Genomic DNA, 14,662 nt, shown 5'->3' on the forward strand with positions numbered 1-14,662 from the left:
CTTCCCATTTGGAGTCAGTAGAGATTTCATCCTTTAGAACTTTCATCTATTGTGTTTGATGTAGACGTCCTAGAAGTTTCTCATTTGTTTTTTTAAAGTACTGAATTCTCAGGGGGATCAAGGTCAACATTGTTCAAGAATGCCTTTCCAACCATAGCCTTTTCCTAGCTATTGCAGGGCAGTTGCATTTGATGTCCCATTTTGTCAAAGATGGTACTTAACTGGAGCATGTCCTGATATGCAAGTGTTTTTTTTTCTGTTGCATAGAATTTTCTCTTTCTCCCATTCAGCTGTTTTTGCGAGTAGTCTTTTTGCCTGTCTCATGCCTGGTTTACATTCCCAGTATTTGTTGTGTTCTTTAGTTACCAAAGATACTTTATATCTGCAGCCTCGCCTTAAATCTCCTCAAGACCTGGAACCCACCTTAGCATAAAGCTACTTGTTTTTTAAGTTTTTCTAAGGCATTTAGACAGTGACAGGCAAGTTGTGAGTTGATCTTGTAGGCTTGGAAAGTCTGGCTATCTAGATCAGCATTTTATATAATAAATCTGTTAATCAGGTTTCAAGCGATATTTGAGGAATTGATCTTAAAATTGCATTGAAAATAGTAGTAATACAATAGGATTGTTTTTTCTTCGTGAAAGAACTCCATATTCATAAATTGAAATTAATTCAGAAGTTTTCACAATAAAGTAAAATTTACATTTGCTTTTTTTTATAAGCAATTTACTGATGTACACACTTTTAATTAACAGTATTGTAACAAAACATAATTTTATTTTGTTTTAGCATTTCCTGTGTATTATTTAGAATGTAATGTTTATGAGTTTCCATTTTACTTATATATGGGTGTTACTTTTCACTTTTAAGAAAGCCGACCTTATTTTCAAATCACAATTGTTTTATACTTTTAAATTGCTTACCATTTATAAACTAATCTACTCAATAAGTTCTAATAGGTCACATATTTTACAATTTATACTGGCTTCAAGCATACAAAATGAAAAACACATATTCAACTTTTAAGTTTGACTTTATCATAATAAACCAATAAAATTACACGTATTACAAAACAATATAGAAAAAATGGAAAAAAATAAAATTTTGCACAGCTCAAACTTCCCAGTCTAAAAATTTTATGACTGAAATTCTAATTATTAAACGGTCTGGTCGAAATTTATTTAAAAGACTATGTATTAGAAAAGCTTACAATTTAGCTTTTATTCTTTTTTCTGTTTGGCCATTATTTGATTTTGAATATTTTCACGTTTATTTAATTGAGCATCATTCAATAGTGGCTGTATTTTGGTGTTGTTCTTTATGTGCTAGTATTTTGAAGTGACTAGTTTTGATGTTTTTCCTCTCTCTCTCTCTCTTTTTTTGTCTATACATTAAGAAATTACAATTTCAGCGTAATTATTTATTTAGTATGTGTTAAAATATATAAACATGTAGAGAGAAGACACTCCATGACAAAATAATTTTACAAAACCATAGATTGACCATTAGGTTGAATATTGGTCATGAGGTTTGGTAAATATTACAAACATTGGCAATGCATTTTATAGCATAACAAAAATGAAAAATTTAAGAATTACAAGCATATACTTTTCCAGAAAACAGTGATTATTTTAATAATAATACAGCACTGACTAAAACGTGTTTGTGAGTGTATACTTGTACGTAAAAAAGTACTAATATTTTCTTGTTTTTTTTTCTCATCAAGGATTAATTAAATTATACTGCTCAATAAGTTATGTCCACTTCCACAAAATAGACAAAAAACTAAAATTTAACCAAATCCCTTACCTTAAAGTAGCTACTACCTAGCCTAACAATTCCTAATCAAACCTAACTTAACCCATAAAAATAATAATGGTTGTGTGAGTATGTAGATTGCAAGAGATGTAGATCTTGTAAATGATGGTTCTTCCAGAATTTAATTAGTGTGTAAATAAAAATTCTGTAAGTAGAACCATCATTTACAAAAAGTAACTTAACCCAACCTAACCTAACCCAACCCATGTGCACCCTTTAATACAAAATAAATGACTTAGTTAAATTAAACTATATTTGAAAACTCATAATTACAAAATAACAGTATTTAAAATGCAGATGTGAAAATTATTGGAAAACTTTTTTCATCAAAACAAACAAAAACTGAGATGTAACAAAATCCCTAACCTAACCCTACTCTTACCCGTCCCTAACCATACGTAATGCTATGCATTATACAATTAAATTGGACTTAACATTTTTCTCATCAAGACTTAACCTAGATATAACCTAACCATAATCATAAACTAACCATCCCATGCATTCTCCTCAGTAATGCAAAATCAAAATGGTCAAGCAAAAAAAAAAAAGTGTATCCAACCCAACACATATCAACAAGATAATTTAATAATTATTATAATACAACATAAAATACTGCAGTCACTAGATCAGACTAGAATGGTAAATACAATCTACAGCTGTTTTGAGATGATATATTAATAAAATGCATACAGTGACATAAAGACACCCCTTCAATGAAATTCGTTTCTACTAGTATTAAACATTTTTACTTTTTCCTTTGCTAACAAAACTAGTCCTTAATCATTTTAACAGTTTCATTGCTGTTTATTATTTAAATATATTGTATACCTTACACAGATGGACAAAAGAAGGAAATGCAAAAACTGTGCTATTTTGACAAAAGGTCTTCACTGAATCAACCAAATATGTTATTTCTTTCTTCATTTCACTGTTGAACTTATTTAAGTGACTTTTATTCTACCTTATAAAGTATTCAAATTGTTTGCATTTGTAATGTTTTGTCATTAATTTTAATCTTATCAAGCTTGTTCTTAATTTATGACAATACTGCTTTCTGTTAGTCAAATAATAAATGCGATATAAGTTATCTTAGTTATTGGTTCCATTAGGTTTTGTGGTCCGATTGACCAAATAAATTCTTTTCAATTGATTAATCTTTAAGTAAGGTATTGGTTGAGATTTACAAAAATGGCAAAAAGGAGGGAAAATCAAAAGGTGGGATTGAGATGGGAGGTTGGTGTCAGCCGATGATCGTGGGTTCGAATCCCGCCTGTGACACTGACTTGTTTATCTCAACCAATACATTACTAAAAGATTACTTAATTATTGTTTTAAATGAATAAATTTTCAAAACTTTTAAATAAAATGAGACAAGATGTGCTATGGATTGCCAATTTGATTCGGGTTTTTGCTATCAAACTAGTTGCACAATTTGTCTATAAATATTAACATCTTTCTGCACGACATACCTACTGTAACATTACTAATTTTTAATATATTTGTACTATTAGTCTTGAACTTTATATTATGGCAAAGGATCTAATTTAACAACAGAGAAAGCAGTTTTGTTTTCATTTGATTTTTTTTATTGATTTTTTTTTTACACATTGTTGGCAAATAATAAAAAACATTTAAAGTGAATAGTCTGTCTGTTTTATAAACTTTTCATTTCAAAAGTCAAGGTACATCTGAAATTAAATTTAATTTATGAGTTAACTAACTTCGTTACTTGTTGTAATTACATTAAAATCACAACAAAACAATAAAATGAAAGAGTAAACTTTAAAAAAGATAAGGATTAAATTAGTTAAGTAAATAGTTAAGTAATATCAACTAAGTAGTTATAGCATTGAGATTTCTAAATATATATCAAAATTTATAATTTTTTTATAAATCAAATCAATCTATTGAACTTCAAAATAGAAATTTTCAATTTTATTTAGTTAAGATATTTAACCTCTTAAATTTGATAGCATCTTTCTCAATTTTATTTTAAAAAAAGTTGCCATACATATTCTGGACTTCACAGTGCACATAAAAAAAGGTTGATTTACTAATTTTTTACATTAGGAAGATATACCTACTAAATATATTTACATATATTTTCTAATTAATATAATTCTCCATGAAAATGCATGGTTATAAGCTTTCTTTGGAAAAAAAAAATGTCTTCTATTTGGTGGGCTTATTTTAAGCATTATGCACATCAATTTTTTTTTAGTTATGCTAGGTGGTCTGCAAGTTGGAGAACTGCTATCATCAATGATAAATTTTGTCCCTTAAGTCACTGGAAATAAAATATTTTATAACTTTAAAAAAATTTAATGATTTGATAATTATATCTTCGTCTCTTTCCCCTTGAAACACTCGTGCACACATGTTCATTAAAACTTCTTTTTTTAATATAAGATAGGCATGGGGTCAAACAAATCTTGGTCACTTTTCATCATTTTTATTTTTTTATTTGTTTATTCTAACAATAGAACATTTGTGAATAATTAATTGTCTGGCAATCAAGTGTTAGTTTGCATCTTTATTTGTCCAATTCATAATTTTGAATGTTGTAAGATGTCTTTTTTAAGCAAATTGCTCTTTATAACAGTACAAAAAATCACAAGTAAAAATATTTTAAATCTTTTGTGACATATTAATTTAATGAAAACTGTGTTCCATTCTGTTTTTATAATGACTCTTTAATAAATTTTTCATTCGCTAGAAATCTTCAACTGTACCATTACGACAATTATAAGAAAATTTCACGAACAAGTCGGTACAGATCATTTTCCAAATTTTCATGGCTTTCTTGTATTTTTGTAAAGATATATATTTAAACAATGTCCCATAAATCAAACATATTACAATTTTACTTTTTTTTTTGCCTATAAGATATGAAACAATAACTTAGGTTTTTATAATTGTCTTGAAATTATTCGACAGTTAATTACATTATACGCAATTTCACTATTTGTATAGTTAAATCTGACTTTTTTTTATATTGCTCAATAAGTTGTGTCTACTACCAACAAAACATATAAAAACTGAATTTTAATAAAATCCCTAACCTAACCCATCTCTATCCATACTGAACCCTAACTCTACCTAACCTAACCATTACTAATCTAACCTAACTTAACCCAACCTACCCTAACTCAACAATTACAAAATAACTGCATTTACAAAAATATAGCAATTAAAATACGATTGCAATATGTATTATAACAAAAATTCAAGACAAGTGGCCATGAAAGGTATAGCTTTAACAGAATCTTAAGTTCTCCTCCTGTGGTCGTACAAACCAGTAATTTTGTCCTTATCAACCATCTCGATCTATCTTTCAGACATGTTTCCACATTTCGATGTCAACTTGACTTAACAGACATAGACTCACTAAAGATGGCTAAACACGACTGACCTAGTGAGGATTGGTAAGGATCAAATTTAGCTTATGCTTTCTGATTCTTCACTAGGAAAACAGAGAAAAAAAATCAATCTGTGCTCGTATACATAAAATTCACTTTTTTAAAAATTACATTTTGACTGTAAATTAAAATTTGGACGACCTTGAATTAAATTCAGTTAAATCAAATTTATCACTGCTAAAATTGCTAAAATGAAAAACTTACTTATATAATATCTATTTTTTGACAAATAACACCTTAAATTGGATTGCCCACTCTTACACTTTGATTTGACCTTTTACCAGTTTATAATTTTTATGTATTTATTTACTTTTGTTAAAACATTACCCTTTAGTAAAGATTTTTTTTACAATAAAATAATCAAGACATTGTTACAAATAGCATCTTCAAATTTTGAATGGGTGTTTTCCATTATTATTCAACAATGGAAATATAATTTTACATATATTGGCTTCAATTCGACTTTTTTCTTTTCTTTTTTTATGTAAAAAATGTCTAATGTAAGTGCAAACCTTACTTATAAACATTTTTTTTCATAAAAACATATTATCTTGTATTGATAATATTGTTGTGGTTGCTTTATTCTATAGGTTGTTATTAAAATGTATTTTTTTTTTTTTACATTATTAGTTAAAATATATTTTAAAAACTCAAGGGTAAGACAAATGTGAAAGAAAGAAAAACACTTAGTTCCTTCGTTAAATATTCAAGAATTCACATTACCTTTCATCAGGACTTTGAAACTTTTACTAGTGAGTTGATGTTGGGTGTCTGCGAATATGGAAACTCATGCTGAACCAGCACTAGGTCACTTATTGGGTCTTGGCTTATTAAGTGAACCAGAGCCGGTTCAGCATGTATTAATGATGAATGACATTTTTTTTTATTATTATTGCTTTAATAATTTTGAGTATTGTAGTAGATGTTTATATTTGTAAAAGTTTACATCATCAGTAATAGTTTCAAAGTCCTGAAGAAGAGGATATATTCCATGAAAGGTGAGTGTTTTTCTTCCTTTCCAATTTACTTTATCCCTGATGGTTTTATATATAATTATAATACTACTTAAAAATAGTAAAACAAAAGTTTATTACACCGTATTTAGTATGATAAATTAAAAATTATCATCATTAAGCTATCAAATTATACTGTTGATGAAGATATTGATGTTTGTAAAAAAATTATTTTCTCTGCTATAGTTTTCAATTTATCCATTCACGAGGGGGTTTATGGATTACATTGTTTTTATAAGACATTGCTAGATTTAAATAAAAATATCAATGTTGCAAAAGTGTAATCTACATACTTCCATCATGAACTTATATGTAAGATTAAAATTCCTTTTCTATTTATCGTTCTTCGTATCATTTGTTTTGTTTTCTGTTTCTTATTTTAATTTTAAAGCACTTCAAGTTATATCATTTGCTGATAAAGGCTTGTTAATGTAAATTGTATGTAAAACGATTCTTTACTGTTAGTTGTTAAGTAACAGTTTGTTTATTTTTCTTCAGCAAAATTGAATATGATTTGAAGTGTATTTTGTCAATTTTTGTATCTACAATTTATAAATATCGATTGTTAAATTCAAGAATATTTTATCTGTTTTAGGTATTCTCCGCTGGCCGGCGATTTACTTGCGAACTCTATGCTCCCTGGGAATGCGATGAATGGTTCGGGTTGGTGTATATTCGTTTATAATTTAGCACCAGAAACGGAAGAAAATGTGCTGTGGCAACTGTTTGGTCCATTCGGTGCTGTTCAAAGCGTAAAAGTAATTAGAGACCTACAAACCAACAAATGTAAAGGATTCGGATTTGTAACCATGACAAATTACGATGAAGCTGTGGTAGCAATACAATCTCTTAACGGTTACACCCTTGGCAATCGAGTTCTTCAGGTTTCTTTCAAAACTAACAAGAGCAAAACATCATAAACTTGTGGACTCCCACCCATCTGTGACATTGTCTAGTCATACCTATTAAGTTGTTTTCGGACGGTATAACCCCTTTTGATCTCTTATGATTCACTTTTTTGTTGCAATTTTTATAAATAAATTTAATTTACAATTGTACTTATTAAATGTAAGTAAAATTATATGGGGGCTATGCTGCCTTAAAACAGTAGACATCTGTATGTATATATATATAAGTGTATACCTATGAGATATGCATATATGTATATATACAGTAGTATTTTGATAATCAGGCTAAGCTAGTCGAAACTAGTGCAAGTCTGCGTTTCCTAAAAAAAAAAACTAAAAAAAAAAACAAAACAAAGAAAATATATATTAGTTCAATTTGAGGACTCAGAGGTAATTTAGCCACTTTTATTGTTTACATGACATATTTATCATTAATATTCTTCAAATAAATAATAAGTTATTATTATTATTATTCATTATTATTATTATCAATATTATTGTTGTTGGTAGCCATGTAGTTTCAGCAACGGTAATCTAATAAAAGTAGTTAGTTCAATGTTGTTTTCTCAAAGCTTTTTTAATTATTTAGTATTATTTACTTTGTGGTTTCTCGTGTTTGTAAGGAAAACATATTTTTTATATAATCCTTTTAAAACTTACATACTATCTAGAATATTTTGCAGTATTAGTTTGGTGTACCAACTTCAATAGTTTACTTTAATCTAAATTTTATGAGCATACGTTTGCTTGTTATTACATCCACTTGACATTGCTTATTTTGTTACTCATCTTAGATTCAGTAAAATTAATTGGTAGTCAAAGGTTCTATTAAGTACAAATGTGCTCGGTCCTTGAAACATTCTTAAATTGTGGCTTGTATATAAATTATATCGTGACAAACTGGCTTGGAGTGGAAGATGAGCAAACTGTATTTTTATAGATTTTCAGAAATAATTAATGAATTAAGAGCAAGGTTTTTTCCCGTTTTGAGTTTCGTTTTTACGTTTTTATGCTTAATGATGAAAATTATAATTTTTTTACTATTGTAATTTGTTTAGCTTTTTTCTTTTTTTTTGAAAGCACAGTATAGTGCAAGTCACTAAATTCATTTATTTGTTATTTCTATTTGATTTCATCCATGTGAATATAATAATCCTACATGGAAGGGAAACTAATTACTCAGAAGTTGTGCTTTAATTTTTTTCAAATTTGTTTTGTGTATTGATATTTTGTGTCAGTAGTATGTTGTTTTGTTTTAATTTTTCTTTGTTTTATTTTTAAGTAACAAAATAATTTGTATAGTCAAGTGACATCATTTTTGTTTGTATTTTCTTTTCCCCCTTTTTTCTTTTCTTTTAATTTTTTTATTTATTTATTTGAATCACTTCATTTTTGAGTATGTTTAATTGTTTGTCTTTGGTTTAAAGTGTGCTTTTATGTTCAATTTTAAATTAAAAAAAAAAAAAGAACGTTAAAGAAAAACTATTCTCAAGCATTTATATACTATAATAATTAAGAAGTGTTTAGGGGGAATAACACAGACTTGCACATTAAGCGCGAGGATAATATTATGTATTTCAAAATTCATTATTTCATTAGTCACAGATATATTGTATTTGATTATTCATAAGCATTCCGTAAGAGAATTTTCAGAGAGACATGGAGAATTTACAGTACCTGGTAAAACAGTATTTACTCAGTGTAACTATTTTTATGACATAACATTATAGTTATAGTCTTCTATAAGTTGAAGGCCTACAAAAGTAAGGGTTCCTCAGAATAGAGGGCTTTGTGAAATGATCCAAATTTTAGAAGCTCTGTTAAAAGCTCAAATGTATAAAATAGCCAGCAGAAATATGTTTTGGGCAGTTAAAAATTGTTAACAATCACTTTGCTCAACTTATTCCTGGCTCTATGAAAGTTTGCTATTGATCACAAAAAAAAAAAACATGTTGCTAGTTTACAAATTTATTTAAAACAACATTGTGCTCAAAAAGCACATGTAGGGCAGAATTACATTGTTCAAATATTGTTTATCTACTATATGTAATATATACTGCAATAAATTGTGCAATACATTCTGAAGAGTTTTGTTAAAACCATAAAAAGGTGTTACCTGCTCAGAGCCTATAAGCAATTGTGAATACAAGTTACCAATAAAATATATTTCAGTTATTTGAAATCTTTATTGATTAGTAATTTTTGGCTATGACAAATTTTACACACATTCGGAAAGAAAAAAAAAATTCATCTGCAGTGTATATACTCAATACTCAAATAATAATAACATGGATTTATAGTTTCTAAATTTGAGCAATATCATTATATTGTTGTTAAAGGGAACTGAGAGTTAATATTCCATCATAAAATCACAATGATCCCTGATTCAAACCAAAACATATAAACGATAAATGAGATCCTATTAAAAAAAAGTCTATCATTTAACAGGGTCTTCTCTTTGTGATGTGTCTCTTTATTGCTTAATAGATAATGAGGCTTTGTGCCATATAATTACGCAACGTAAGTATTTACTTGCCCTTTATCAATTCACCCTGAAATAGACAAAAAAAAAATATTTTGAAAGATCTAACGTTGAGTTAAAAAAGTATATATATACATATATATAAACCAATTACATTGGTTAAAAAATAACTCGGTCCTATTGCAATTCATGAATATTACAAAACTTTAAATATTATAAATAAAAAATAATGATTAAGGATTGATAATATTGGCACTTTGTGATATTAAATATTTGCATTTAAATTGTTAAAAACATTGAAAATTAGATCTGTCTGATACAGTGGTGACATCCATTAATTTATATAGACTGTGTTTGTTTTGCCATCTTATAAATAATAATCTTGTTGAAGTTAATGGAATCACAGGCCTAAATGTTTTCTTAATTGTAAGGATACAAAATACTTTAAATTACAGTTTAGCGAATAATTTGGAGATTATTAATATAGATTATCCTGAAGCTATTAAATGTTGTTTAAAAATTAGTTGTAATATATACTTGTTGAACACTTTTATAAAATGTTTTTTGAAAATACATTCATATCACACTTTTCATGAAAAAACCAAAATTAGTATTTAAAAAAAAAATTTAGGTATGATATGGTATTTTATAATAATCTAATTGATCGAGACAATACCTTCAAGTGTACAAACTATTAATATTCAAAAGTAAAATCACACATTCCATGTTTATTATTATTTATTTAAAAAGCCCACAAGGCAAAAAATCACAGCTTTATTCTCTTATTGAACTTTTGTTTCTTTAAGATAATCCACATTCATTTGAAGAAGAAAAAAGTGTGGTCAAAGTTTCCTAATTAGATATTAAATATCTATGTGAATATTGATAACTCAAAGGCCTGTTAAATGTACCTAATCAGGACCATTAACATGTAACATAACTTACACCTTGAATAATATTTTATATTCTTATATTGATGTAATGCATTGTACATACTACAAATTTCCATCTACATTTAGGTAAGCCATCTTGATAACAGAGCCAAAAATTAAGAAAAAAAAAGGTCGAAATACCCATCATAGGTGTTTGATACATTAGCTGTTTCTAAATTTCTTTTCAAATCGAATAATGAAAAGATGTTAGAATTTGAGCAGAACTAACTTCACTGGGCTAATAATAAATTTTATAATTATAGAAGGTAAATGTCTACAAAAATGTGTTCAAGTGCAGGAGACTTGTCAAAATGTGACTGGAATTTAAAGATAAGTAGTGATGTTGTAGCTGGTTTAGGATCAGAATGAAGACTGTTCAACAAAATACTGGTATAAACACTAAAAACCAAATTTTTTACAGTTCTAGGTAGAAACTTCCCCTAGTTGTAACGAACATTTTACAAATAAACACTACACAGACTACAAAAACACTTATTTTTAAAAAAAAAAGTTATGGCTAACATAGTACATAAGTTCAAACACCATATTATCTCAAAGATGGATTATATATTAAATCTTTTAAATAAAGGGGTTCAAATCGTAAATGCTGTACTTAAATTAGTGTGATATATAATTGTGGTGCTCTGAATGGATATTCTGCTCATGTAAATTAGTACTGGCCATTAAAAAATAATTATAAAAGTTTGGCAAATGACAGTGTAAAAATGTAAATTGAGTCACTAATTTATATGCCAACTATATTGCATTTATGGCAAACGTCCATACGTACAGTGTTTTGTAGGTATCATCTTAGATGAATTTCCTTTCACATATTATAAATGCTAATAAAAAATTATAAAGAAGAAACGAAAATGAAGACTAAATCACCATGTAACCTGATTATGCATAAGTTGTTAATATATATACATATTCTTTTTTAACCTATATCTGGTTTTAAAAAGTATATTATAATTGAAAACTTATGTATACTTAATTTTACATCATTAAATTGATTTTAATAATGTATGTAATCAAGTGATATGAGATGTAATTAGCCAAGTTACAGTTACAAAATATTTGAGCATTGTAAAGTATATGCATTAGAGCTACAGTTTAGAAGTGTATAAAGAGTTAGGAAATCGAACTGAGCGGGTTGTCTTGTCGGAATAGTAGGCCTATAAATAAATAGTGTTTACCGATATTTTATATTTCTTAATAATTTGTTTACACAAACTTGAAATGTGTATCGATATATTCAGAAACAACAAATTGTGAAAAAATTATTTTAACAAAAAAAACCACATTGAAACATTACTATAGTCATCCATAAGTATTTTTTACCGTTCGCTGAAATATTCAACGGTGATGATGTGTAAAAGTGAATTTGTATAGAATATTTTTTACACTTTATCACTAGTGATTACTTTTGTCGAGCAAAGGTTTATCTTTAAAAGAAAAATAATAAGTAATGATACAAGTGTGATTTATTATAAATATATGTATATTATTTATAATGTATTCATAACATATATATATATTTATATAGCTATTATTTAATATATATATGTGTATAGTCGATTCGCATAATTTACCAAACATTATTTATCACTCATAAACCCCTACAAAGAAAAGTGTGTTGTTTGTGTTGTCTCTGTACACAAACATAGATATATACACACATCAACACACCGAAATGCGTATGCATACAAAATCGTGTAATTTAGGCACCATTATTATTGAAGCATCAGAATAGTTAGTAGTCGTCATTATTTGCATTTAAAACATAGTAATCCCTCCATATATACCATGTATAAATAATGTGATATTTTCTTCAAAATGAATTGTTTAAATAGTAAATATTCTTTTTTATATTTGAGCTTACATTCCGTGTGCATAATATGTATAATAAATTATAGTTATAAATTAATGTTTCAGAAAAATGTACAATTAACTTTTTTCCTTTTTCAAAGTAGTTATAAGAACGGTAAACGATTCCAATCACAGTTAAAAAAAAATATACCTATAAATAAAAAAATATATATATAAATATTCTCACAATAAGGAAATACGAATATCATTTGTACTAGCACACATTTTGAGACCAACTGTAAAAATTGTTAATTTGGTCATTGTTAAACAAATGCTCAGGTATAGGACTTGTCATATACTTAACATGAAGTTTGCTAATATTCAATTATTAGCTTATAAATATATAGTAAATGACAGCACAAGAATGTATATATGTACAGTGTTTCATGTTTCATGCATTTGTTTTCTATGTCTTCGTTCTCTATTTGTTATATCACTTTTTAGGTTAATTGAAAATATGGACAAGATAAGAGTACAAATGCATGAGACTTTCAAAAGAAATAAACAAAGTTTAGTGATTCATGTAGATGAAATGGGATAAGGTACTTTTGAGGAAAATATCATTAGTTTCTTTAAAATTTATTATTTACCATTGACTCTTTATTAAAAAAAAAAAAATCATATTTAAAAACCCAACTACTTAGGGAAAAGTGAAATTACGTTTGAATGTGGATCAGTTTTTAAATTATAATTTTTATTTGCACAGATATTATTATAGATAATGTGTTAGATATATAATATACTTACTTTAAATCATTATCGACTAATCTTCCTCTATTTATATTTATTACATATATTTTTGTCATGTCACACAGAATCAACATATTTTTAATAGTGTAACCTCACTTTTTATCTAAAAATTAAATATGCCTGCCCTTATTTTGAATTATTATATAATTATTTGTGAATAAGGAAAGGAAGTTACCTATAGGAAGTATGTCTGGAGGCAATAATATCTTTGTGAAATGATAATAGGGCACTTTCACAGCGCATTGTATAGATAGGAATATTTATGTGTAAGTCCAATAATAGGTTCAGTTTGTAGAAATTGTTAGATAAAATACAAATTATGCATTGTCTCTGAATTTTGCATACTATGTTACCATCTTAGCTCATTAGTATAGATTATCAATAGATTTTTTCAATGTACTTGTGCTTCCAAGTACAAAGTAGCACAAAATTGAGAGAAGAAAAAGAAAATATTTGCCCAACTATGGAACAACATAGAAAATCAACAACTCAATATGGTGTTGTGATGAAGTGTGTGAAATTTTTCTTCGCACACATGTATTGTACCACTTATTCTTTACTTATTATGTATACTTAAGAACTTATTCTGTAAATTACAGGATGTATATTATAAATCGTATAGTTTGTTTCTATATCTTTCTACGACATCTTGCTTAATCTGACAGAGTACTGTCCTATCTTTTGCTTATAATAATCTACACAAATATAACTACTTGTGTCTATTAGTTGTCTATTTATATTTTAAAATAATACACTATGATTATATAAAAGGTAAAAATAAATGTTTGGCTTCCTATATAAATTTATTAATTTACATTCTGAATTGTTTTTCAGAATGGTAACTAATATTAAATAATAGCTCCTCATAGTCATATATTTAATTGTGCATTTTTATTCAATTGTTCTGTGTGACCCCCTGATAATTTGCTGTGTTTTAATGATCAATTACGTTATGGTAAAGTAAGTAAAGAAATAACGAATCTTCAATACGTCGTTACCTGTTGAGTGAATTGATGGTACACTCTTGCAAAAACAAGTTTCTCGTATTATTTAAATTATTCTTCTTTAGTGTTTGCAGCGGTGTGCCACCATGGTAAATAGTAAGGTATAAATTTGTCAGAAGTATCTTTCCATAACCAACTTTGTTGTAATTGCAATATTTGTACTTTTCCATGTTAAGGATTCACAATAAATTATTTAAAAAAAAGGTGTTTTAAGTAATTGATTTCTTCAAATATAACAGACCTCACTTTTGTGATTTTCTTCACAAAACGTTTCAATTGATTTGGTCCCTACAAATTAATTGTAACTGAAAAAAAAAAAGTATATAGTCAACCAAACTCAATATCAAGATTTATAAAAAAAGGTAGGTCACTAAGTATCAAAAAATAATACACATAGAAAAGTTATAAATTCTCATGAGAAGTATTAATCATGATAGAAACAGAGGGGAAAAAAATTAATAAGACTT

General features: G+C 27.1%; 1 protein-coding gene across 14 annotated transcripts in view; it reads left to right on the forward strand.

The window, feature by feature from the left end:
• The window catches only part of LOC106671612 (ELAV-like protein 3), a 91,615-nt gene extending 82,271 nt beyond the window's left edge, over nt 1-9,344 (forward strand). For all 14 annotated transcript variants that reach the window (XM_024228605.1, XM_014402552.2, XM_024228607.1 and 11 more), the window contains one exon: nt 6,846-9,344. In XM_024228605.1, coding sequence (XP_024084373.1) covers nt 6,846-7,170 — 325 coding nt within the window. In that variant the 3' untranslated portion in view covers nt 7,171-9,344. The remainder of the gene's footprint in view (nt 1-6,845) is intronic.
• Nucleotides 9,345-14,662: the final 5,318 nt, after the last annotated feature.

Source organism: Cimex lectularius, unplaced genomic scaffold (assembly GCF_000648675.2).
Source record: "Cimex lectularius strain Harlan isolate CLEC.00 unplaced genomic scaffold, Clec_2.1 scaffold141, whole genome shotgun sequence".
NCBI classification, from domain to species: domain Eukaryota; kingdom Metazoa; phylum Arthropoda; class Insecta; order Hemiptera; family Cimicidae; genus Cimex; species Cimex lectularius.